Source organism: Sceloporus undulatus, chromosome 2 (assembly GCF_019175285.1).
Source record: "Sceloporus undulatus isolate JIND9_A2432 ecotype Alabama chromosome 2, SceUnd_v1.1, whole genome shotgun sequence".
NCBI classification, from domain to species: Eukaryota; Metazoa; Chordata; class Lepidosauria; order Squamata; family Phrynosomatidae; genus Sceloporus; species Sceloporus undulatus.
The window spans coordinates 14,232,682-14,259,346 of NC_056523.1; the positions used below are offsets into that span (position 1 = coordinate 14,232,682).

Below are 26,665 nucleotides of genomic sequence, written 5' to 3' on the forward strand. Positions count from 1 at the left end.
ATGGACAAATAGGTGGAGCCTACTCCTCAGGAAGGAAGGAATGCCAAAAAACCAAACAAACCCAACCCGAAAATTAAACCGAAAGGATTCTGGGAAGGAATTGGCAGAAAGGGAGAACATGTTGCTAGGAGTCCAAACACATGGAGACTATAGTGCGTCAGCATTCCCTCTGAACCTCATCATCTGGAAGTCGTTCACTGTGGAAGTACCGTTAACAGGGCCAACGGTAGCCAAGGAGGGTGATGGGAGATAGTCGCCAAGCATTTTGAGTGCCGCTGGCAGGGAGAGAAGGCTGTTGCAAAGGACCGCCAGGGAGTACGGTTGCCAAGGGTCATCCTTGGGAGCGATGGTGGCCAGGGTGTTTTCAGGGCTGCTGACACCAGTGGTCAGGGGATAGGAGTAGGCAAAAGGCAGGGGTTGACTGCTAGGGGTCCCAATCGTTGTCGTGGTGCTGAGCAGCAATGATGATCACCACGGTGAGGATGGTGCACAGCACCATAGCAGCAATGCCCACGGCTAGGCTGATGAAGGAGAAGTTGCGGGCCTCCCGCGAGGCAATTTCTGCTGATACAATGTCACCACGGGCGACGGCGGTCCGGACCTGATGTCAAGAGAGGAGAACATATCAAAGCTATTGTGTATTGCATCCAGCATAACATACCTCCAAATGCATACAGCAGCTGTGTGAGAAACTAGTTTTTCAGATGCTTTGGTTTACAACTCCCACAATCCATGGCCATGCTGGGTGGGGGTTCAGGGAGTTCAGGTGCAAAACATTTAATCATAGAGTTGGAAGAGACCACAAGAGCCATCCAGTCCAACCCCATTCTGCCATGCAGGAACTCACAATCAAGGGACCCCCAACAGAAGGCCATCCAACCTCTGTTTAAAAACCTCCAAAGAAGGAGACTCCACTACTCTCCCAGGGAATGTATTTCTCAACATTTCTTGTCCCTTGTGAATCTGCCATAACGTTTATAAAGAGGTATTATAAACTGGCAGGCAAGGTACCTGATTCTATGGTTTCATCACTTGGGCAGCATCTACATGTCAGAATTAATGCAGTTTGACATCGCTTTGATTGCCATCCAGCATGTCAGATGGAGCAATTCTAAGATGAAGAACTTGCCTCTGCCATGCTACCGCTCTGTTTTGCAGGGCAATTGTTTTTGAGCAGAAATTTTCAGCTTGAGAGATCCTTGCAGTGATTGAGCCAGAGCTGCTTATGAGTTTGCTCCTTGGGAGCTCTGCTCTGGAAGACTTAATTTAGAATGAACATGACAAACATGAAGTGTCTACACTGGTGTGAGAGCTATCTTCAGCATTTAAAGGGATATTCAACAGAAAGAGGACCAGAGGGTATCAGTTGAGGTACAATGAAATAAACAACAGGGGGTGGACTGGATGGCCCTTGTGGTCTCTTCCAACTCCATGATTCGATGATTCTTACTAGGAGGACTATTAACTCTCAGGCTTTCCTGGCAAAAGGGAATGATTACTATCAGTACAATTCCAGGCATTTGCATTCAGAGATAAGTCCCATTGTGTGCAATGGAAGTGAGCAGCCAGGGAGTTGTCAAAATCCAGCTGAAAAGTTGGCTGGCGGAGTAAAGGTTGAATGTGTCCAGACTAACTTTCCTTGGATGTTGTACGCCCTGGGAGCAGCCACCAAGAACGTCTTCATAGCAGCTTCTCAAAATGCTTCTCTCTCTAAATAGCCCCCCTCCCCCCGGCAGCAACTGAAACATCAGTTCTACGTGTACCGCATCCTTGGACAGATGGGCAAAAAATGAACTCAGCGCCTTAGCTGGAGGCAGAGTCCTCATTTCTCTCCCAGCTTGACAAAATGGCTGCCAGCCTCCTCAAAGCCCTGGATTATTTTCAGAACACAGAATGAAGCAATTGACTCGGGAGTACAAAACGTGCCCATGTGTGGGAGGTTGCGGGGCGCCAGCCAGACATGAACAGAGAGTGTATTCGACATATGCTTCTGAGAAGTTCAAATCCTTTCTTTTCCTTCTGTATAGTCTTTACATCTTCAACATTTCTAAGTTTGCAGAGAATGCAGTTACTCAGAATGCAATAAGGATTTTTTAAGGACAAATTGACACTTGGCAACAAAAATGCCAGATTGCTGCCATAATAGGGCCAATGCCCAACTACTGAGCAGAATGAGATAGTTGCCTCAAGCAGCACTTTTTGGAAATAGAAGTAAGGGGTTAGTTATTTAATTGACTGGTGGTTGTGTTTTTATTCAAAAGGATGGGAGGAGACACTGGTGTGATTTTTCTGCCTCATGCCAAATAAAAATAATTGCCTCAGTTTGGAATTATACCAGCTTCACTCAGTTGGACTGGTGTTTTTGCTGGCATGTGCCTTCAAGTCATTTCCAATTTATGGCAATCCTATCACAGAGTTTTCTTGGCAAGAGTTGTTCAGAGTGGGGTTGCCTTTGCTGAGAGAATGTGACTTGCTCATGGTTATCCAGTGGGTTTCCATGGCTGAGCATGGATTCGAACCTTGGTCTTCAAAGTCGTAGAGCCTTATCACATCATTAAACAAACCCAGCAAGCAAACAAAAAGATGTGTGTGTTTTTCTCTCCCTCTGCCTTATTCTCATAACTGTGGGAGAGGGTCCTAAAAGTGTCCCTTTTGCCAAGCTGAAATAATTCGTTTGGCAAAAATGATGCTTTTACAAACTGAAAACTCATGCATAGGGAGAGAAAAAAAATACACTTGTCTTTTTGTTTCCTTGCCAGGTTTGTTTAATAATGTGGCAAGGCTCATTGTCCCAACACTCAGTGGAATTAGGAGAGACTACTGTTCTTACTTGCAACGACACAAGTATGGGCAAAGTTGGGGACAAAATTTCTGGATTGTATCTATCATTCAGATGCTTGTTAAAGAAAATATTGAAGGATTTGGCAATTCTTAGGCCCAGCATTTGAGAAACAGCATGGTGTTGTGGTTTGAGCACTAGACAATGACTGTGGAGACCAGGGTTTGAATTCCCACTCAGTCATGGAAACCCACTGGGTGATCTCGGGCAAGTCACGCTCTCTCAGCCTCAGAGGAAGGCAAAGACAAATCTCCGCTGAGCAAATCTTGCCCAAAAAGCCCCATTACTGTATATACAGTATTTATCTTAGGGTCACCACAGGTCAGAAACAACATGAAGGCACACAACAATAAGGCCCAGCATCATCACCCATTGAGTGCTAGTGTCGGTCCTTGGCCTCATCAGGCCCCATCAGATGCACCTGATGACAACACAGTAAAAAAAAAAAAACCCAGTGGATACCAAGGACCCACTGTATAATAAAAATAGGGAAACAACCCTGGGTGGTCCTGCTTCATGAACAGCCTTTTTCTATCCCGTCCCTATCTTTCCCACTGCTCACCTGCACCGCTTTGATGATTGCAATGATGCCTGTTGGCCAAAAGCAGCAGATGGTGGTGAGGACGGCGATGGGAAGGTAATCATGTGGTGGGCGCCGGGGTTCCAGGATAGCAATGCCAGGAGTCACCTGTGTTGGAGACAAAGCCGGTGGTGGTGGAGGGTTGGACTGAGGGTATGGCTGGAAGGAAGAGAGAAAAAATGTTCTCACGGGAGGAGACATTTCCATTTTACATCCCTCTCTAATGGCAATGAGGAAAGAACAATCTATGAATCCCAAGGGCTGAGACCCCAGGAAAATGGAAATACAGGATTAGCAAAATAACATTGCCTCCCATACCACCGAGGAAGTAATTTGGCATCTTCCTTCACACCTCAACCTACCGGATTCATAGACTTTCCAGAATGAAAATTAGAGGGGGCTTCTGTACTCTTAATGGTTGTGCAGAAGAGAGAATTTCAGAAGATGTTGCTTGTCAATGAACCAACTGCTGAATTTCCCCCTTCTACACAACCATTAAAGGTAGAGAAGCCCTTTTCAGTTTTCATGCTGGCAACCCTATGGAAAGGGTCGCCTTTTAACCAGGAATTAAACAGGATGTTGGTTTCATATTTGGGGGGAGGGGTGAGTCTCTCTTGGCCTTTGTTGTTGTTGTTATTGTGTGTCTTCAAGTAGATTCCAACTTATGGAAACCCTCAGCCTCCAAAAACCCTGTTATAGGGTCATCATAAGTCAGGAATGACTCGAAGACACACAACAGCAATGTTCTTTAAAGTGTCAAGCAGGCATAGACCAGGAGTTACAGGACTCTTGATACTGTTGTTGTTGTGTGCCTTTAACTCATTTCTGACTTATGGAGACCCTAGGTGAACCTATCATGGGGTTTTCTTGGCAAGATTGTTTCAATGGAGGTGTTGCCTTTGCCTCCTCTTGAGGCTGAGAGTGTGTGTGACATGCCTGAGGCCATCCCGTGGGTTTCCACGCTGAGCAAGGATTTGAACCCTGATCTCCAGAGTTGTAGTCCAACACTCAAACCACTACACCATGCTCTCTGTTTTCCTGGGCATAAAAGTGTCCAAGAAGGCCCTCCAAACATGGCAAAATTGTTCTCTACGGCCTTTGTGGGCATGGGAGACCCATTTTAATTATTATTTCTTTAATTAAGGGGGGCGTATGGGTGGGTGGCCTCCCAAAGTCTCATGAGAGGCCAGTGCCTCCCCACCAGCTATGAAAACTAGAGAAGGTTCCAGTATGGTTGTGTAGAAGAGGGAGTTTCAGCAGGTGTTGTGTTATTGCATGACAAGCAAGACTTTCAGAAATGCTCTTTTCTATACAATCAGGAGCCCCCTCCAGTTTTCATTGTGGCAGCCCCATGAGCCCACAGCAGTTGTCTATTCCTGTTGCAGACATTTCCAAAAACAAGCTGAATGATAATCGCTACTTCCAGGCCTTCATGCTCTAGGTGTCTGACTAAAATCTTGAATTTTCCCTTAGTTCCAGGGGAGAACTGGAAGCATAGCATAGGCTTTGCTTGCAAAAGGCCACAAGTTCAGACCCTGACATCTGTAGAGGAAGGGAAAGTCTGGGAAAGAAAATGATCTGAAGGCCTAGAGAGTGACTGCCAGACAGCATGGATAATATATGAGAGCAATGGAATAATGGTCTGGGGGGGGGGGGACGTCTTACTGTGCTTCCATGTGGAAAAGGTAGTACATAGAGGAGGGGGACAAAGATTATAACCCAGTCTTTTCAGTTTGTGACATAGTGTACCACTGTATCTTGCTATGCATGGTATGTAAATGGATGCAACAGCTGGCTTTCTGAAATAAATCCAATGACTGTACTGGATGCAAGATTTGGAGATTTGTGAAGTCAAAGGCTTTCATGGACAGCATCCATAGTTTTTTGTGGGGTTTTTGGGCTATGTGGCCGTGTTCTGGAAGAGTTTATTCCTGACATTTTGCTAGCATCTGTGGCTGGGATCTTCAGAGAAATTTGGGGGTTTGTAGTTCAAAAACTCTGGATATTGGGTTGCCAGACTGGAAACCAGAGATGGTCCCTATACCTTTAATGGCTATGTGGAAAAGGGTTGCTTGTCACACAACTAAGGATGTATCTGTGCTGTAGAAATAATGCAGTTTGACATCATGTTTAAGTGCTATAGCTCCATCCTATGGAATCCTGGGATTTGTAATTTAAGGTTTTCAGTTTTCTCTGCCAAAGACTGCTGGTGCCTCACAAAACGACACTTCCTTTGATTTTGTAGGATGGAGTCATGGAAGTTAAAATGGTGTCAAACAGCTTTATTTCTACAGTATACATACTCCCTCCCAGGTAATAAGCAATACTTACAGAAATTTCCTCTTCTACACTAAATTTAAAGGCACAGGAGCCATCTCTCATTTTCAGTCTGGCAACCCTATCTGGATGGCATTGCCCACCAGCAGTATCAATGAGTACAAGTAGCACTACAGAACTCTTCTCATGAAGAATGAAAAGTTACCTGCTAGTCAATGGGAAAATACACTAATGATGTATGACATTCATTGATCCTTATTTTTGAAATACAGTTGCCCCTCCGTTTTTGCAGACTTTGAGTCTGCATCCCTTGCCCATTTGCAGATGGCAAATGGAGGGGGACAAAATAGGCCCATGGTTGCCCGCAGGTGTGCACTGCCATTCAAGCCAATGGGGCTTGAATATTGGTGATTTTCTGTTTTCACAGAACAGATCCCCTGTGAAAACGGAGGGGCGACTGTATTGCTGCATTAAATTCTATTAATACTGAAAATAGTTAATTAGCATTACAAACTACTGTCCTGGCTGTTTAGCAACCCTTCTTTGAATAAATATTGCCAAGAAAATGCCAGGGAAAGGGTCACCATGTCAGAGTTAACTTAATGGCAGCCCCTCCTAGACCATGGAATGACCTGCCAGAAGAGGTTTGACCGCTGAACATGCTGTCTGAATTTAAAAGAACATTAAAGACTGTTCTTCCAGAAGGCTTATCCAGATTATTTCAAAATTGTGAATTTTAAACGATGCATTTTGTTTTAATATGCGTATATCTTATTTGTCCTTTTAAACTGATGCATATTTTAACTGATGTGGTTTGTCCGTTAATTGTTGTTGTTCCCTGCCTCAATCCATGGGGAGAGGCAGGTAAGAAATAACAACAACAACAATATGATAATTATGATGATGATGTTGTTGTTGTTGTTTGTCAGCTTGGTGCAGTGGTTGGAGTGTTGGATTATGACCCTGGAGACCAGGGTTCAATTCCCCACTTGGCCATGGAAACCCATCTTGGGCAAGCCATACACTCTCAGCCCCAGAAAACCTCATGATAGGGTCACCTTAGGGTCCCCATAAGTTGGAAACTACTTGAAGACACACAACAAAAATAACAACTCCAATTCAGCTTCTCTCCCTACATCATTTTTGGCAATGTGCCTGTTTGCCAGGATGGATTGTAGGGGAAACGAGATGGGGATGGAGAAATTAGGGAACTTTGGGTGCCACTGGTATTCTCTGGAGGAATCTTCTCTTCCTGTATATACCAAGTGATGGGAAGTTTAGAGGAGTACCTAGAAAGAGACATAACAAAATACACATAGACCAGGTTTGCCTGTAACTAACCAAAACAAAAAGATACTCATGTGCTCTCTTTCTCTTTTCTCCTTCCTCACCAAGAAGAGGAGACTGAAAGTATCCAGTTCTGCTTCTAAATAAATCCAAGTTTCCAGTGCTATCCAAACTCTGGTAGCTGTGATATCTGTAAATTATGACTAGTGTAAGTAAACCTGAATCTTCGTTTGTGAAGTAAAGCCAGAGAGAGAGAGAGATGTAAACCAGGACAAACCCATAATTTAAAATCCTGGCTTGTTCTCAGACAGTGATGGCTGGTGACAACAATCTCAGTGGTATGGTGAATTTGTTTCAGGTTTCAGATTGAACTTTAAAATGAGCTATCCAAGGCATTGAACCTAGTACCAAAATAAATCCTGTACCTTGGATAGCTCCTTTAAAGCTAAAACTTGAAGTGGAATCACTGCCACACTGACATGGAAGTAAATCATCAGCTGCCACGGCTCTCAGCCACAGTTTAAGGAAGCCACAGTTTGCAGTTCTGATGTCACTGGGAACTGTAGTTCAATAGTGGAACTAGGCTCTTGTGATGGCAAAAGAGAAACATGGGATGTTATGTTGCTTACGACACAGTCATATAGCATGAAATCATGGATTTTCATTAGATTGGAGCAGGGAACATTTTCAGTGCCATTCAGAGAGCTTCAACACACATAGCTTTTCATATACAATAAAAGAGATTCCACGTGAGTATCTATTTTTCCACTGTAAAAATACTTACCGCCCCTACTGGGTAGACAGGGACATAAGCTGTGCAGGGCTGTAGCTGGACAGGGTATCCCGGATGCATGTAGCCTCCAATTGGAAGGGTCCCCACTGGAGGGTGAGTCTGTACTACGTAGCCCTGGGGAGCTCCATTGAACTGTGTTTCCTGCATGTAGGGATCCGGGGGAAGGCGAGGCAGGGTGGCTGAATGGTGACGGGGTGGACGAGGGAGGGTGGCGGACGTAGGGGGAGGCCGAGGCAGAGTGGCAGCCCCGCCAAGTCGGGGCAATGTGGCAGTGCCTGAGTGCACAGTTGTGGGAGGGAGGTCACTGTACCCAGGGATGGGGGCATCCTGGGGGGGCGGAGGAGGAGGCTGGAGAGGGTTGTTGTAGGGTGGGGGAGAGGTGTGGGGAGTGGAATCGGGGAGTCCTAAAAGAGAAGAGAAAGAGAAAAGCAGAAAAGCGATTAAAGAATCATCAACAGTCTGGAAGATTACATTTTTATTGGCAAGAATTCAAAACAAATGCATAAACAACCCCACATCTTCTCAGGATGCCTCATATCAAACTACTGTATATATTCATGTGTAAATCTAGTCATTTTAATCAAAATGTTAATCAAAAAACCTGAGTCGACTTGTCCATGGGTCAAAATAAGTACTATACTTTAACTCTTATTTTAAAAAATGCACTGTCTCCTGGTGAAAGACAAGTGTGTGATCTCTCCTGGAAGTGCTGTCCCATCTCTGTTCTCTCATCCATCCAGCCCAAAGATAGTATGAACACAAACATGCCTGCTGGATTTTGTACATTTTTGGCATTGTTTTCCTTTGCTTCAACCTTTAGATCCTTTGCTTATTCCCCTAGGTTTTACACCTCGACTTATACTTGGGTGATATCAAAATCCATAATTTTAGCCTTAAAAATTTCCCTTGACTTATACATGAAGTCGATTTATAGATGAGTAATCTTTTCCCATAAAACCAGTGGCAGCCCTACCCCTGGTGTCACACGGTGTGTGTGTGTGTGGGGGGGGACAGGTGGCCAAATGGGTGTGCTTAGCTTCCTCCTTTGCTGTTACAGCACCAGCCTCCTCATGAGGAGATTGGTGGTGCCACAGTGAAGGCAGGAAGGAACTACTGGGACCTTCTTACCCGACAGCAGAAAGAGTACCCAAGGAGGTGTCACCCCATTCTTGGGTGTGACTCAGTACGGATGGCACCCCCTCCCCCCGCAACTGTCTAATGACGCCACTTCATAAAATATCAGTTTTATTGGATGTCTTCCTCGTAGAACCATAGATTCATAGAGTTGGAAAAAACCACAAGGGCCATCCAATCCAATCTCCTGCCATGCAGGAAATCACAACCCCAGCACCCCCGACAGATGGCCATCCAGATTCTGTTTTAAAAAGCTCCAAAGAAAGAGACTCCACCACTCTCTGAAGGAGTGTGTTCCACTGTTGAATAGCTCTTACTGTCAGGAGGTTCCTCCTAATGTTCAGGTGGAATCTCTTTTCCTGTAGCTTGCATCCATTGTTCCAGGTCCTATTCTCTGGAGCAGCAGAAAACAAGCTTGCTCCATCCTCAATATGACACCCCACTGACTGATTGTGAACAAGGGCTGGTTACAGGAATAGACGACTCCTTTGTTGCAACTGCTCCACTGGCTGCCAGTCCATTATTGAATACAATTCAAACTGCTGGCTCCCACCTATACAGCCCCATGGATCCAGGTTATCTGAAATCCCATGTCTTCCCATATGAGCCTCCTTGGGCTCTATAATCTTCAGGAGAGCTCCTTCTCTCAGTCCCACCACCTTCATAGGCATGTTTGGTGGAAATGTGAGAGAGGGTCTTCTCCATGGCTGCTCCTGCACTGTGGGATTCCTCCCTCCCTAGGAAGGCTGGGCTGGCTCTCTCTTTGCTGTCCTTTCACTGTCAGGTGAAGGCTTTTCTCTTCCAACAGGCATTTGGGATTTGAATATTTTGTATAATGGATTTTCTGTTTTTAATCGATGCTTAAGCCTTGGGGAGAGGAGGGTAAGAATTATTATTATTATTATTATTATTATTATTATTATTTGTTATATCAATGTTTTATGTCCCTTAAATTTATAGACAGTTTAATATTATTTTAATCTTAAATTTTTGTATGTTTTTAGCTATCCATGGTTTTACTTGCATTGCTTTGGCTGCATCTGAAATACAGGAATAATCCATTTTGACAGTCCTTTAACTACTGTGGCTCAGTGTTATGGGATTCTGGGATTTTGTAGTTTTGTGAGGCATTTAGCCTTGTCTGTCAGAGAGCACTGGTGGCACAACAAACTACAGTTCCCAGGATCCCATAGCACAAAGCCATGGCAGTTAAAGTGGTGGTCAAACTGGATTATTTCTGCATTGCAGATGTGGACTTTATTCTGTAAGATGCCATGACTCCCGCTCTTAAGAAATAAAGTGATTGTTGACTGGTTTTCTTTTAGCCTTAAGTCACAGCTGAAGGTATATTAAGGTGTTAACCCAAATCATTTTGAACTCAAATCTTGTCCTCTCAAGTGCTGACAGTCCCTCTGAAGAGTATGCCTCCTATGAATCTGATGCATATGCTCCCCATGTCTTTGTCAATATCACAGATGAAATTAGCATCTAAAGTAGACACTGGTGATAGATCAATGCTTGCTTTCTTTTCTGTTTGAGCTCATAGGCACCAGAAGATATTCTAAAACACTCGTGGAATGTGCTTTTGATGGCTGCCCAGCTATGCTTCAAAGGCCTGATCAGAGACACAATGTGACACAACTTCCCCCACGCTTCTTCTTCGTTGTCCAATGTGTTAGGAAGGAAGACAAATCACATTGTCATATGAACAAAGCACAGATATGTATGCTCATTGCCTAGCTCTCATACCCGCCCAACATTTCACAGATGAAAACTGGGACACGTTTGGCCAAGCAACATCCCAGAGTGGTCATAACAGCAAACATTATTAATGAGGAGGTGCACACAAGCAAAGAGAAGCTGCAGCAGTTTGCTTTTGCCTGACTCTAATGAGAAAAGCTAGATTCCGTACTTCCTCCTATCTACCCCACCGCCTGAATGAATGAATAGAAACTGAGGACTTTGGTGTCATAATGGTTTGGGTGTTGGATTACAACTTTGGAGACCAGGATTCAATTGTCCACTCAGCCATGAAACCCACTGGGTGACCTTGGGCAAGTCACACTCTCTCAGCCTCAGAGGAAGGCAATGGCAAACCTCTGAACAAATCCTACCAAGAAAACCTTGTGATAGGGTTGCCATATGTCAGAAACAACTTGAAGGCACACAACAACAACAACAACAACAAAAGAGGACTTTATCACACAAGGCTTTTAAACCAGAATTAAATTCCTAAAATAGCACCTTTGATTATACTTATTGCATGTGGTATCCATGTTTCATCCACAGTCTATTCATCCACTATTTCCAAGCAGGATTTTTTTCCTCCTACTACTTTCTTTTATTTTTTAAAAAACTGTTCTTTTTAAATTTTATTATCACACTTCAGAGAGGTAGGGTTAGATAGGAGTATGGAAGGGAGTGTGAGGCCCCAGTCGAACAATCGCAAAGATGCGCACAAGGGTATGCTCCCAAACTAGTATATATCCAGGTCCCCTTACTAGCCCAATCGCTCCTGAGTTAACTCTGAACTCAATTTGCAGCAACTGAAGTCAGCCAAGGATGAAAGTGAGAGGAGGACAGAAAAAGCAAGTCATTTTTTAAAAAAGCATTTGGAAAGGTGGGATGATGGAAGATTAATCAGGACTGTCCCCTCCAAACTAGAGACATTACTGCATGAGCCCCCATTCGCACAGCAGTCACGTTAGGAAAAAATAAAATGCCCTCCATCATTACATCACAGTCAGTTGCATGACCAGAGCGGCTATCCCCATTGCACTCTTCCTGAACTCTCCCTTAACTCTGCCTTATTCCCTAGCCAGCATACCTTTAGGGTTTTTTTGTTTTTGTTTTCCCTTTTTTGCACAATTTTGCAGCTCCGCTTCCCCATGGAAATGAAAAAGTAAGTAAGTAAGTAAGTAAATAAATAGGGAGGAAAAAGGTAATAGGGTGCTTTGGAATTACGAGAGCAAGTTGGGACAGGGCTACACTGTGATGCCATGTGATTGGCAATTGTGCCTGTCATGTGGCTACTGCCCCAGGAATTACATTTTGCACCTCAGGATTTGGCCTATTGCAGGCATTCACAGATTTCCCTTGTGAATGAATAAGGATGGCTTGGGGACAGAACACAGTGGTTAAATACCTGTACCAAGCCACAAAGTTGTCAGATTGATCCTGGGGCTCCAGGGCTGACTCAGCCTTGCATCCTTCCATAGGTTGCTAAAATTAGTACCCAGCTTGTTGGTGGCAGTTAGCTTACACATTGTAAACCTCTTAGGGAGTACTTAAGTACACTGATAAGTGGTATAGAAATGTACTTGCTATTGCTATTGCTATATGAGTATTGCCAAAGCTGCTTCCTTCCCAATGTTCTCATGGTTCAAAAGCCGTATGCAGGAATCTCCTAGGAGAGTTGGAGAGCACGAGTTCTTCCTCTCCCACTCCCTCTCCCTCTTTCTTTCAACCAGGAAAACAGGAAAACCCTTCCTCTACATTCTGTCCAAATGCAGTGATGGGCATGTAGAGCCATAACTGCCAGGGTCTTTCCACTGTACTTGGAATCCTCAAAAATTATCAAGTGCATCAACTCCTAAATACTTGCATCAAAGCTCTATCTGGCCCTGAATGGCATGTTCTCCAGCCAAGGAATCCTAACCCTTCAAACAGAGGACTGTCCTCCATGAAGCAGTCTAGAAGATCACTCTACTGGTCTATAGGCCTCTTTATCCAGGAGGACCTGTTAATGCCAGGAGGCCCACAGAAAAATACAGCTGGCCCTTTAGAGCTCCGGGAATGTGTGTGCTTTAGGCCACAGGTTTCCTCTTCTTCAGAGAGGCAATGTGAACCCAAGCTGGTATAAATGTCAGGATTCAGGATTTCTTTTACAGTCAAGACAATAGAGTAGAAAGTACAGCAGGCCCTTGATAGCCACTGTGATTTGGTTCCAGGACCCCCTGTGGATAACAAAATCCGTCGATGCTCAAGTCCCATTAAATACAGTGGCATAGCAAAATAGTGTCCCTTATATAAAATGGCATAATCAAGGTTTGCTATTTGGAATTTAGACTTCTTTTGAATATTTTCAGGTCATGGATGCTTGAATCCACAGATAAAAGAGCTGTGTATAAGGAGGGCTGACTGTATTCTGCTTTTCCAATGGTTTTAGCTGAAGTGCTAGTTTTTGACACTAAGCTTAGGAATCAAGGGCTGGAAAACACACCCTCCTTCTGAACTAGATTCAAGCAGAACCACCCACAGACTTGGCCTGGCCCACAAAACGTACTTTTTTTTGGACAGCCAAATGGTGTCACTGCTCTGCATTATCCGTCCCACACACATCGCCTTTACAGGGAGCCTCAAAAAGACAATTGTCCAAAGCCTCACAAAGATGCTTTGTTTGTGTAGCTTTATGCATGGCTATGTCCTCCAACCCGCCCCCTGTCAGCCCCAAGAAGGAAGCAACAGGCTCATACTCCTCAACATTTCACAGATGAACACTGGAACATGTGTGACCAAGCATCATCAGAGTGTGGTGAAAATAGCAAAAGTTATGAACGAGGAAGAACACACAAGCCAGGAGAGGTTGCACCAGTTTGCTTTTGCCTGAGGCAGCTGGGAAGGGCAAAATTTGACACACCTCCATTTTGCTCTTAGCTGAGTAAATGATGGTGTTAATTCCTATTGCACTTTGAACTTAGTTTCCAGCTATTGAAATAAGCCAAGAGCAAAGAGGGAAAGTGGGAGGAGAAAGGAGACAGTGGGATCTTTTAAAAACAACTGAAAAAGCGGGACAACAGGATTAATCGGATCCCTGCTAAACTGGGGCAATTGGAGGCTAATGTGAAGGAAGAGAGACCCACACTGTCCTAAAGTGTGGCTTATGGCCTTTCATAACAGCCAGAACAACTTCTCTGTGATGGAGTCAAAACAAAACAAAAACACTCAGGCCCCAGCAGCAAGGAGATTCAGCAACCAAGACCAAGGCTGGCAACCCAGCTCATTCTTGGATGTAGGCACACCTTAAATGAATGGGAGTATTTCATTCTAATATTTTATCTATCAGCTTAATGTTATCAGCCCAATGTGGTATAAATCAGGAATGGGCAACTGTGACCCTTCAACTGTTGCTGCTTTTTTTACTGCAAGACCTATTGTCCCTCAGCCTTGAATGAGGGTGGCTGAAGGTAACAGGAGTTCTTGACCAAAACATCTAGGGTGCGTCTACACTGTTGAAATAATGCAACTTAATCATTTTAACTGCCCTTGCTGCATCCTACAGAATCCTGGGATTTGTAACTTGATAAGGGACCAGAACTATTTGGCAGAGAAGGCTAAAGATCTTATAAAACTACTAATCTCAGGATTCCATAGGATGGAACTACAGCACTTAGAGTGGTGTCAGACTGCATTATTTCTATAGTGCCGATAAACCCCTTGTTGTTGTTGTTGTTGTTGTTGTTGTTGTTGTTGTTTGCCTTCAAATCGTTCCCAACTTATGGCAACCCTAAGGCATATCAAAGGTTTTTCTTGGCAAGGTTCTTCAAAGGGGGGTTGCCATTGTCTTCATCTGAGGCTGAGAGTGAGTGATTTGTTCAGGGTTTCAGTGGCTGAGCCAGGATTCAAACTCTGGTCTCCAGAGTCATAGTCCAACACTTAAATCACTACACCACGTTGGCTTTCATATGTTCACAGTTGCACACCTCTGATGTAAAATAGTACAATATTAGTTCAGAATTGGTGAGGTCCACGTTCAGTTCCCTACATAGCCCTAAAGCTGACCTCACAAATCAGATAGTAAGATAAAGAACAGATGTGAGACTTTTAGGAAGAAGGGTGACAAGTCCACCTCCTGTTTCGGCATATGAATCCCAGGTGAGCTTTCTGATTAGAGGGAAGAAAGAAACTACAAGAAAAGAGATTCCACCTCAACATTAGGAAGAACTTACTGACAATAAGAGCTGTTCAACAGTGGAATACACTGCCTTGGAGTGTGGTGGAGTCTCCTTTGGCGGTTTTTAAGCAGAGGCTGGATGGTCATCCAGCCTTTGCTTAAAAACCGCCAAAGAAGGAGATTCTATCTGTCCAAAGGAGGAAAATCCATCCCATCTGAAGAGAGCGCTTTGATTGTGTCTTCCTGCATGGCAGAATGGAGTTGGATTGAAGTTGGCCCTTGGGGTCCCTTCCAACTCTATGATTCTACGATTCTAATGTCCAGCGCAATGGCACATCAGAGAGAGATGCAGCGTGCAGTTTATTGTAGGCCCCAGTGTTTGTCCGTCAAGAAAAATCTTCACATCTTAGGCAGAGATGTGATAGAATCACCCAACCTACATGTGGGCAAGTTGATAAGGTCGAGGAGGGAGTAGATTGGAGGCACAAATAACTCAGGCACTGAGTAGGCAGGTTTTTTTTTCATGTTGAGGGATTTTAATTTCACCAGGAATTCCCATTATTTAATTGGAGCATGTTAACAGGTCTCTTGAGGCAACCTATCTATTGAACAATGCTACTTACTCAGCTGGGTCATTGTACCTCAGAGTGCCATGGCATGGTTTCGTTTAATGAGAGAAGGTTAATCTGATTCAGTTTTGCATAGCAAACCCGAGACCTTAATCAGGCCTTCAGCGGGCACTTAGTTTGCATTGATTGCAATAGCAACTTGTACTCCCGCGCCACAATTTACCTTCCAATGCTTTTTGGAGAATGAAACAGCTCGTTGCCTGCTATTTTATGGGAGCTCTGACACAACTCGGTAGAGATGCTGGATTCTCATATACTGTATATGTTATGCAATATTTGGACCAACAACATTGCTAGCTCAGGAAAGAGGGTGTACTTTCAAACAAACAACCCTATTACATTCGGCCTTCTGTATCCACAGATTCTTTATCCACCAATTGAAGCATCCACAGCTTGAAAATATTCAAAAAATATATACATTTGAAAAAGCAAACCTTATCTTGCTATTTTATGTAAGAGACACCATTTCACTATGCCATGGTATATAACAGGACTTGAGCATCCATAGATTTTGGCATCTATGGGGTGTCCTGGAACCAAACCCTAGCAGATACAAAGGACCCAATGTGCAATGAAATGTAAGAGCTCTTCTTCTTCTTTAAGAACTATGGAATGGCCCATCAGAAGAGATCCGTAACATTACCAATCTTGACAGTTCTAAAAAGGCTGTCAAGATGGATCTCTTCTGACAGGCTTTCCCTGAGTAACTCACCGGTCACCCGTTAATGTGGATACTCCAGGATACCCATCTCTCTGTTGTTGACTGATTATTTTAAATTTAGATGATATTTTATTATGGTTTGTATTAATTATAATGTTGTTAAATTGGAGGGAGGGATAATGGGTTTTAATTTATATTGTTGTATATTATAATTTTACTTATTGTTGTATTTTAATATGGTATTTTACTGCCCTGTAAGCCACCTCAATCTTGGCGGAGAGGCAGGATATAAATAAAATTTCTATTCTGTTCTATTCTATTCTAAGATGACTTAAAACAATTAAGTTCTCATGCTGATTGATTTGCCCCTTGGATTTATGAAAAGAAATCTGTATGACAGTTATAGACAATATTCTTAGTATGTTTCGGGTAATCTGGGTGATACCTGTGTTAAAGCCTGTTGGTCTAAAACCATACATACAAGATTAAATCCTAAATATGTAAAATAATGATTGAATCCCATACCCTCCAAGATTTTACAAGTGAAAACCTGGACACATACTGTACAACCAAACAAAATCAGAGATGGCGAAAGTTCCTAGTGAGGAAGGAGAGACAAGCTAGGAGAGGCTGCTTCAGTTTGCTTTTGCCTGAGCCTCCTGGGAAGGGAAAGACTCTGCCCTCTCCTCTCCTCCTGCTGAGCTCACTGAGTACAAATTCCTTTTGCATTTTGAATTGGTTTTGCAGCAACTGAAGCAAGTGGAGGATGGAGGGGGAAAGTGGGAGGAGGAGAGAGAAAGTGGGACATTTTAAAAGCAGCTGAAAAAGTGGGATGACAGAGGATTAATGGCTAATTGGAACAGCTGGAAGGTATGGAACTCAGAAAGAGTTGTGTTAAGTTGGCCAGGGCCGAGGGGTAATGCTAAAAACCAACCATGCCATTTTGTGCACATGAGTAAGTGCTTTTGTTGGATGGATGGCTTTGGGCTGCAGTGGATTAAGTTTGGTGGCAGTGCTGGGTCGAGACAAGCCCTCCCTAGAGAGATGGTGACTTTCAGGCTTGAGGAAGGAGACAGTTCTGGGCATTCACCTTGTCCTTGTCTCAAGACCAATATTTCAGACACAGCAGCAGTGACCTCAATGTGCCATCTGTTTCTCTGCAGCTGGGAAAAGGGCCAGGGAAGCCACTGAACACAGCCAGTCCTTAGGCAGGGCAAGGGTGGTGAAAGATCTACAACTCCTCTGTCCCCAGGAGTAATTCTATTTAATGGCATCATGTTACCAAAAGTCCCTAGGTAGGGGCATGTGTATGTGTGGTGCCACAACCAAATGAGGCCTTTGGGGCCCTTTCACACTACAAAATTATGTGTGTGTGTTGTGTGCCTTCAAATTATTCCTGACTTATGGTGACCCTACGGCGACATCATGGGGATAAGGCAATATCACGGGGCTTTCTTGGCCAGATTTGTTCAGAGGAGCTTGCCATTGCCTTCCTCTGAAGGTGAGAGAGTGTGACTTGCCCAGGTCACCCACCAAGCTTACATGTGCAAGTGGGGATTTGAATCCTTGTCTCCAGACTCATTGCCCAGTGCTCAAACCACTACAGCACACTGGCTCTAATGGTAGATAAATTTATTGCTATTGATGTTGTGTGCCTTCAAGTTGTTTCTGACTTATGGTGACCCTAAAGCAGGGGTAGGCAACCTGCGGCCCGCGGGCCGGATGCAGCCCGGCGAGGCCTTGGGACCGGCCTCAGCCTGGTCCTGCCGCCGATTGCCGCCAGGGCCTTTGGCATCTCACGCGAGGGGCATGGTGGGGCAATTGTCTATAGAAGCCTCAGAAACATGCATTTATCTCAACATTTTTTTAAAAACCAGCAAATTTTTTCACGTGTCCTCCATTTTTTATTTTAAAAAGTGCCCTCCATTTGAAAATTTTGTCCTACATTTGTCCCGGTTTATTTATTTATTTAATTTTTAAAAAATATTTAATTATTTATTTTTTGGCATCGGCCCCCCAGTTGTCTGAGGGCCAGCAACCCGGCCCCCGGCTCAAAAGGGTTGCCTACCCCTGCCCTAAAGCAAACCTATGGCCTGTTACAGACTGCCAAAATAAAGCTGCTTCGGGTCTCTTTGGAGGTATGCTGTTTAAATGATGCATGTGTTCTAAGAATCCGGAAGCTGCACCAAAGCTGCACTCCAGTGCTTAGGAACGGAGTGTGGCTTTGGCGCGACCTCCAGACTCTTAGGACCCATGCATCATTTAAACAGCCTACCTCCAAAGAGACCCGAAGCAGCTTTATTTTGGCAGTCTGTAACAGGCCTATGATAGCCTTTTCTTGGCAAGTTTCTTCAAAGGAGGTTTGCCATTGACATCTTCTGAGGTTGAGAGAGTGTGTCTTGCCCAAGGTCACTTAGTAGGTTTCATAACCAAGTGGGGAATTTAGGATCAGGCAACTGGCTCCTATGTTCTTCCTCATTCATAACTTTTGTATACTTTCCAGCTGCCCCAACATGGCAGGGACAGTTCCAATTAATCCTATCATCCCACTTTTTCAGCTGCTTTTAAAACATCTCAGTTTTTCTCTTCTCCTCCCACTTTCCCTCTTTGCTCTTGGATTACTTCAATAGCTGGAAACCAAGTGAAAGTGGAAAAGGAATTAACTCAATGTACCCAGCTAGGAGCAAAAGGGAGGAGGGGGATCAAATTTTACCCTTCCCAGTTGGCTCAGGCAAAAGCACCCTGCTGCAGCCTCTGCTGGCTTGTATGTTGTTCCTCAATCATAACGTTTGCCATCTTGACCAAGCTCTGATGTTGCTTGGGCACATGTGTCCTGGTTGTCACCTTTTCAGTGTTGGAGGGTATGGAATAAATGACAAATCAATGGTGCAACTGGAACAAATGCTCCAGGGCTCTTAATGGCTAAGGGAACTTTCTTACTTAATACAATTATTACATTATGATTCTACTTTAGCTGCCATGGTTGCATCCTGTGCAATCCTGGAGTTTGAAGTCTGATCAAGCACTGTAGCTCTTTGGTTCAGAATTCTAAATGCCCTTCCCTGAACTAGAAATCCCAGGATTCCATTGGAGGGAGCCACAGTGGTAAAAGGGAAATCATAGCACTTATCATTTTGTCATGTGGAAGGGCTCTATATTTCCAGTGTTTGGAAATGAGTGCCATTGCTTAGCCTCCACACAAGAACTAGGCACCCTACGTTTTGTGGAAGAACAAGCCAATGGAAGGGTATTAAGGGCAAGGCAGACTGAAAAAACAGTAAGAGGTGGGCAGAAAAATGTCTGAAATGTTCAATGGGTCCAATCTGCACTGCATCATTTTCTAGAAACATCGGTTTGTAGAAGGATAGACAAGCCTTTTGTCTGTTGCAACAAGTCTCCTCTTACGTTGTTATAGTATTCAACTTTTCCGTCTCGTCGCCTTGAATCTTTGTGTTACAAAGAGCTGAGAAAAATCTACAGTATTGATCTGACTACAGTATTTACCTGTCTCCAGCATGGATTTTATCCTTACAAGGATCCTGAGCTGAACCAACTTGCTTACACAGCAAGCTACACAGCTGAGCAGAAGTTTGGCTTCAGCAGGACTGATCACGACATTTAGGTTTGTGAGGCAATGATGGTACCCCAGTCCCAAATTCCATGTTCAGGGGCTGACCAACTATAGCATAATATTTTATGTTTAAAATGTGTGGTATAGGTTGTATCTCCCTTATCCAAAATACATGGGACTAGAGATGTTTTCAATTTTAATTTATTGGAATACCTGTATGTACACCCATAATGAGATATTTTGTAGATGGGACCCATGTCTGAACACAAAATCCCTATATATTTCATATACAGTCAACCCTCTGTATCTGCAGATTCAACTATAATATTCAAATATAATATAAATTCCAAAAGCAAATCTTGTTTTTGGCATTTTATATAAGGGACTCTATTTCACTATGCCATTGTATTTAATGGGATTTGAGAACCCACAGGGGTCCTGGAACCAAACTCCAGTGGGTACCAAGTGACCAGACTGTACACTTCATACACATAGCCTGAAGATAATTTTGTGCAATATTTTAAATAATTTTGTGCACGAAACACAGTTTGTGTACATTAAACCATCAGAAAGCAAAGGTGTCACTATCTCAGCCACCCATGCAAAATGTTTTAGCGTCTGGAAAGTTTTGGATTTTGGAATTCTGGATAAGAGAGGCTCAACCTATAATTGCTTATATTTATTATTTCAGAGAGCCTGTGTGGTGTAGTGGTTTGAGTGTTGGACTATGACTCTGGATACCAGAATTTGATTCCCAGCTCAGCCATGGAACTCACTGGGTGACCTTAGGCAAGTCACACTCTCTCAGCCACAGGGGAAGGACATGGCAAACCTCCTCTGAACAAATCTTGCCAAGAAAACCCCATGATAGGTTCATCTGAGGGTTGCCATAAGTTGAAAACAACTTGAAGGCACACAATAACATTATTTCAGTGCCCCTCCCAGGTAACTAGTTACCACTTATACTAACACATTTAACTATATACTCATCCTTCCACATTTACGGCTTTGACTTTTGCGGCTTTGATTATTCATGGATTTTATTAATATGTTCTCTATCTAGATCCTCCAGTGCAACTCTACAGTCAACTTTAACCAAAAGTCACTCTGAAAGACCTAGAGATCCTAGAGAGAACAGTCCACTAGGCATTGGTAGCTTCTCCAGAGCAGTTCTGTGGCCAATGTCTGGCAGATGATGAACACAGAGCTGCACTGAGGGACCTAGAGATTCCTAGAGAGGTGCTCTCTCAGGTAAAAACATAATGTTTTTGCTATTTGCGGTTTTTCCACATTAACAAGTGTCCTGTGCCCCTAACCCCAGCGAATGTGGAGGGACAAGTGTATAATGTTATTTTTCCATTTCCCAAAAGTAAGTCAAACAGTTATCATTTCTTACTTTAAAAATTAAAAAAATAGCAAATGCTACAAAAAAGCTACAAAATGCCATGGTGCCTGGCCAAGCAGCTGAGAAAAGGTCCTTCTGAACCTATCCCAACTGCTGTGCTGTGGCTTCTAGAAGGAAAGAAGAACAGCAGGTACAGCTCCAGCAGCTGATGAAGTGTCCTCTCCTCCATCTCAACTGCCATCTCTGTGGCCTTCAAAGGATGGAAGAATAGAGAGGCATAGTGTCAGCAAGGGGAATGCCAACCACCAGTGCACCAGTCTGAGGACAAATCACCCAAATGCAGCCAAAAAATAATTGTAGTAGAATTCAAAAACAAAAACATCCAGCTATTGGTACTGGCACTGCACTGACCACTTTTCACACACACAAGAAGATACACTTACAGGCATAGTTGATTCATCCAAAGTTCTCGAGGCTTTATCTTCAGGTGCAATGTGTATAATATAATACAATTTTCCCACTCCAACAACTTTCAATCTGCTGCTCCAAACAACTCTCCAACCAACTCACAGCTACCCACAATGACCAATCTCTTGGTCCCCTTATATACGAGGTTGGTTCTGAGTCATTGCTCTGTGCCATATAGCAAGATGCAACCTTGCTGGAACTTTTCCTCATGCCATGTGCTCCTGACTCAGCAGCCAGTGGTAGTCCCATAGAACAGATGCCACTTGTCAATCAAAATACTTTCTTTTCGGTTTCATGCACAATTACTCCAACACATAGCTCCATCATGCCTAGACCCAGCAGCTGAGGAGAAGTCCTCTCCTCCATCTCCATTGCCGCTGCTGTGGCTTCAGAGAGAGAGAAGAACAGTCAGCATCTGCTGGACTTAATCTTCTCCCTCTGCCCCACTGTCAAAACTGTAAACTGCTAAATACCCTAAAGGCATCAAATCCCATCTGATCTTGGAAGCTAAGCAAAGTCAGCTCTGGTTAGTACTTGGGTGCCAGACTACCAACAAATACCAGGTGCTACATGCTAGATTTCAGAGGAAAGAACTATAATAATAATAATAAATATTTATTTATATCCCGCCTCTTCCGATTGAGGATCAAGGCGGGTAACAACAATGTATATACAATATACAACAATAAAAACAACAAGCCCCACAATAAAAACAACAAGAACTGGCAAAAACCACCTCTGAGTATTCCTTAGAACTACAGAATTATAGAGTTGGAAGATACAAGAACCATCCAGTCCAACCCCCTGCCATGCAGAAATTCTCAATCAAAGCACCCCCAACAGATGGCCATCCAGCCTCTGCTTAAAGACTCCACCACTCTCCACGACACAGTTTTCCACTGTTAAACAGCTCTTACTGTCAGGAGGTTCCTCTTAATGTGGAGGTGGAATCTCTTTTCCTGTAGCTTGCACCCATTGTTCCTTGTCTAAGGAAACCTTATAAAATTCATGAGGCTGCCATAAATCAATAGGCAAACTGAAGACACACATTACAGATAAGCAAAGTGTCATGTACACTGATAGCATTATATAAACAAACAATAACTATCCTCCTGTCTGGCCACCATCACTTCCACACTTGAAACAGAGCAGTAGCACAAGGCAATGTTCTCCCTCCCCACCAACTTTTCTCTTTGTGTTACACAAAAACAATATAAAGAATGGGCAAACAATGAAGACTAAACACACAGAGTCACACACACTAACACTGTAAGTACAAGAGTGGAGGGGGTCAAACAGTGCATAAATGACAATGGAAAGTTTCCATATGCCAAAAAAGGTATCCATAGGATGTTGTCACCTATGTGCTGTGCATTCAGATACCAAAAGAACCCTGGGTTCATTCAACAAACATCCACTTTCTGTTAAATAATATACCAAATCAACACTTGATATTTCTTCTCCATATTAGTGAGGTTACACCCTCATATCTGTAAAAGTAACTGAAACAGCTACAGCCGGTCTCGCTTGTCAGTGGGTCTCATGTCTGTGAGGTATGAATCTGCTGTGTGTTTCAGTCTGAATGTTAAAGGAGTCATCCAGGTGCTAAATCCAATCCCTGTGATATGTTCAGCCCCTTGAGATATGTTTTTGACAGTTCAGATTAAAACTGACAAGGATATCACCAGCTGCCGCTGGTTACAAGTTGAGACTCCTTTATCCAGAATTCCAAAATCCAAAATACTCCAAAATCCAAAATTGTTGACATGGGTGGCTAAGATAGAGATACCTTTGCTTTCTGATGGTTGAGTATACACAAACTTAGTTTCATGCACAACATTATTAAAAATACTGTGCAAAAAATACCTTCAGGCTATGTATATAATGTGTATACACATTATACAATTAATTTTATGCTTAGATTTTGTTCCCATTTCTAAGAAATCTCATTAAGTATATGCAAATATTTCAAAATCCCCCCCAAACAAAAACATTGAAAGCTGCAGAGTACCATATGACCTATCTTCTAACAACTTGCTTCTGCTGCCTTACCCCAGCATGTGCTGCCTGAGACAGTTGCCTCATTTATCCAATGACAGAGCCAACCCTGTTTTTCACAATCATAGGCAAACATCTAACTATATCCCACACCATGTTGATGTGTTTCAGTGTCTTGAGTTAGAGGCCAGAATTAAATCTTTGGATGTAGAGAGGGCTATAGCCAGTTAGTTAGCCAGGTACCTAGTAGAATAATAGAATCATAGAGTTGGAAGAGACCCCAAGGGCCAGCCAGTTCAACCCCCTGACATGCAGGAATCCACAATCCCGACAGAAGATTATCCAGCCTCTGTTTAAAAACCTCCAAAGAAGGAGTTTCCACCACTCTTAAAGGCAGCGTTTAGCATTGTCGAACAGCTCTGTCAGACGTTCTTTCTAATATTGAGGTGGAATCTCATTTCCTGTAGCTTGAATCCATTGCTCCATGTTCTAGTCCGCAGAGAAGCAGAAAACAAGCTTGCTCCATCCTCAATAGGACATCCCTTCAAGTATTTAGACATGGTGATCATGGCTGTTAGCTTTCTTTTCTCCGGGCTAAACATAGCCAGCTCCCTAGCTGCTCTTCATAGTTTCCAGACCCTTCACCATTTTGGTCGTCCTCCTCTGGACATGCTCCAGCTTATCTCATATACTTTATTGCTTTTGGCCAATGGCCATTGCAATGCTCCAGCTTATCAACATCCTTCTTGAATAGTGGTGACCAGAACTGGATACAGTATTCCAGGTGAGGCCTGACCAAAGCAGAATAGAGTTGAACTATTACTTACCGCAGCCTAGACACTACACTCCTACTGATACAGCTTACAATCATACTGGCTTTTTAAACTGCAGTATCACACTGTGGACTCATGTTCAATTTGTGGTCTGTTAGGACTCCTATAGAAGCCTTTCACATGTACTGTTATCAAGCCAGGTGTTCCTCATCATATATCTGTGCATTTCATTTTCTTCTGCCTAAATGTAGCAACTTGCATTTCTCCCTGTTGAAGTTCATTTTGTTAGCTCTGGCCCAGCTTTCCAATCTGTTCTGAACAAACAGAAATCCACCAAACAGTGATACCTTTATTGGCCAACCGAAATGCACAATATACTTGTTGCAAGCTTTCGAAGCTCCACTGGCTTCTTCATCAGGCAAGATATTACATACCAAACATGAGCAAAATTAGAGCTGTTTGTAAGATGCCTGCATTTTGTTGTTTTTGTCCTTACTGACATCTCTAATTTTTCTCTTGTTTGGTATATAACATTTTGCCTGATGAACAAGTCAGTGGAACTTCAAAGGCCTGCAACAAGTATATTGTGTATTTTGGTTGGCCAATAAAGGTATAATTATTTGGTGGATTGTTGTTTGAATTTACTAAGCGGCCAACACAGCTTACCCCCTGCATGTTTTCTGTTCTGTACAAGATAGATAAACAAAAAGTCAGATAGAGGGAATACTTTTCCTCCCTTGAAATTACCTGGATTCCCTAATATCTGATATCCTAATGGGGGATATCAGTGAATCAATAGTTAATTTCTAACACGAAAGATTGGGGGATTCAACTTGAAATTGAAAAGTAAATCTGTTTAGCAGGAAAGACACACAACAACATTTTTTCCAGTTTGAGGCAAAGTTGGAAAAGATGCTCCCCCAGGTCAAGATTCATAGTTCCCAAAGCTGGCTAAAGTATCCTCAAACAGGAAGTCACACAAGTATTGTTCTCCGCCCCGGCAGTAAAAATGCAACCCCCCCCCCAATAAATGCAATTACTAACAGTTTTGAAACATTCTAAGCCATTTTCCAAGACTGCTGCCCGACTCTGCTTAATAGCAGAGATGCTCCCTTTGACATGTCTTCTACATGTGTTCAAGGCATTTGGACTGCAAACCTGATCAAGTCATAAGGACCACGAAGACTCGAGCCCAGGATTTTTTGTCAACCTAAGAGAAGACATCTAAATGACGCCCTACTTCCTTTCCCTAGATAGTACAAACATAATTGCACATTCACAGTTTGCTGTTCCAAAATTCGCCATCTGATGCATCTGCTTCACTCAGCTTAATGACAGGCCTGGCCTGAAGGATCTCTAACCACCGGTTATGTGCTGTACATTTTTGTCCAGTCGTCTTTTTGTGTGTGTGTGTGTGTGTGCATGTGCAAAAAGTTGTTCTGTGCAGCTTGACGCAGGAGGTTTTGTTTTCTTGCAAAAGGTGCCCCACTTTGAAAAAACTTTTCAATCTGAAGCCTTTTGGCACACCTTTTCCCGTTTTGACCAATATTCAGAGTCTTTCTTTTCATACCTTTGTCCTCTTCTCCCCCAGTTTTATCCTTTATCTACTGCTCTATACATGGGAGAAGGACAACTTCACAAAACACACACAAGAGTAGACAAACCTACACAGAACTATACACTAATCACTTGATAGTGGATGTTGTTGTTTCCCATCAAACTGGGTTCACTTCATGGCAACTATGAATGAGAGACCTCAAAGATCCTTGGTCATCAAATGCCCTGCTCAAGTCTTAAAAACTCAAGGCTATGGCTTGTTTTATTCCGTCAATACAGCTGTAATGCTGTCTTCCTCTTTTCCTACTGCCTTCCATTTTCCCCAGCATTATCATCTTTTCCCATTGAGTCATGTTGTCTCATCCTGTGTCCAAAGGATGATATATAGTTATTTTGGGCTTCTAGTGAGAGTTCAAGGTTGATTCGTTGTAACACCCAATAATCTGTCTCTTTGGTATTGAACAAATTCTCTTCTAGCTATAAGTAAATTCAGAGGCTTTCACAGCCAGCATCCATAGCTTTTTGTGGGTTTTTCAGGCTATGAGGCCATGTTCTAGAAAAGTTTATTCCTGAGGTTTCTCCAGCAGCTGTGGCTGGCATCTCCAGAGAATCTTAGCAATAGCAATAGCAAGTACATTTGTATACCACTTATCAGTGCACTTAAGCACTCCCTAAGAGGTTTACAAAGTGTAAGCTAAGTGTCCCAACAAGCTGGGTACGCATTTTAGCAACCTTGAAAGGATGCAAGCCTGAGTCGAGCTTGAGCCCTTTTGCTGGTATTGAACTTGCAACCTTATGGTTTTGAGCGAGTGGCTGCAGTACAGGCATTTAACCACTGTGCCACCAGGGCTCCTATCTTC

At 43.2% G+C, this 26,665-nt stretch overlaps 1 protein-coding gene across 1 annotated transcript in view; it reads right to left on the reverse strand.

The window, feature by feature from the left end:
* Nucleotides 1–424: 424 nt before the first annotated feature.
* Nucleotides 425–26,665, reverse strand: part of PRRT1 (proline rich transmembrane protein 1) — a 37,078-nt gene continuing 10,837 nt past the window's right edge. The window contains exons 2-4 of the mRNA XM_042449124.1: nucleotides 7,768–8,180; nucleotides 3,402–3,578; nucleotides 425–601 (exon numbers count right to left, since the gene is read on the reverse strand). Of these exons, the coding sequence (XP_042305058.1) occupies nucleotides 425–601; nucleotides 3,402–3,578; nucleotides 7,768–8,180 (767 nt within the window). The remainder of the gene's footprint in view (nucleotides 602–3,401; nucleotides 3,579–7,767; nucleotides 8,181–26,665) is intronic.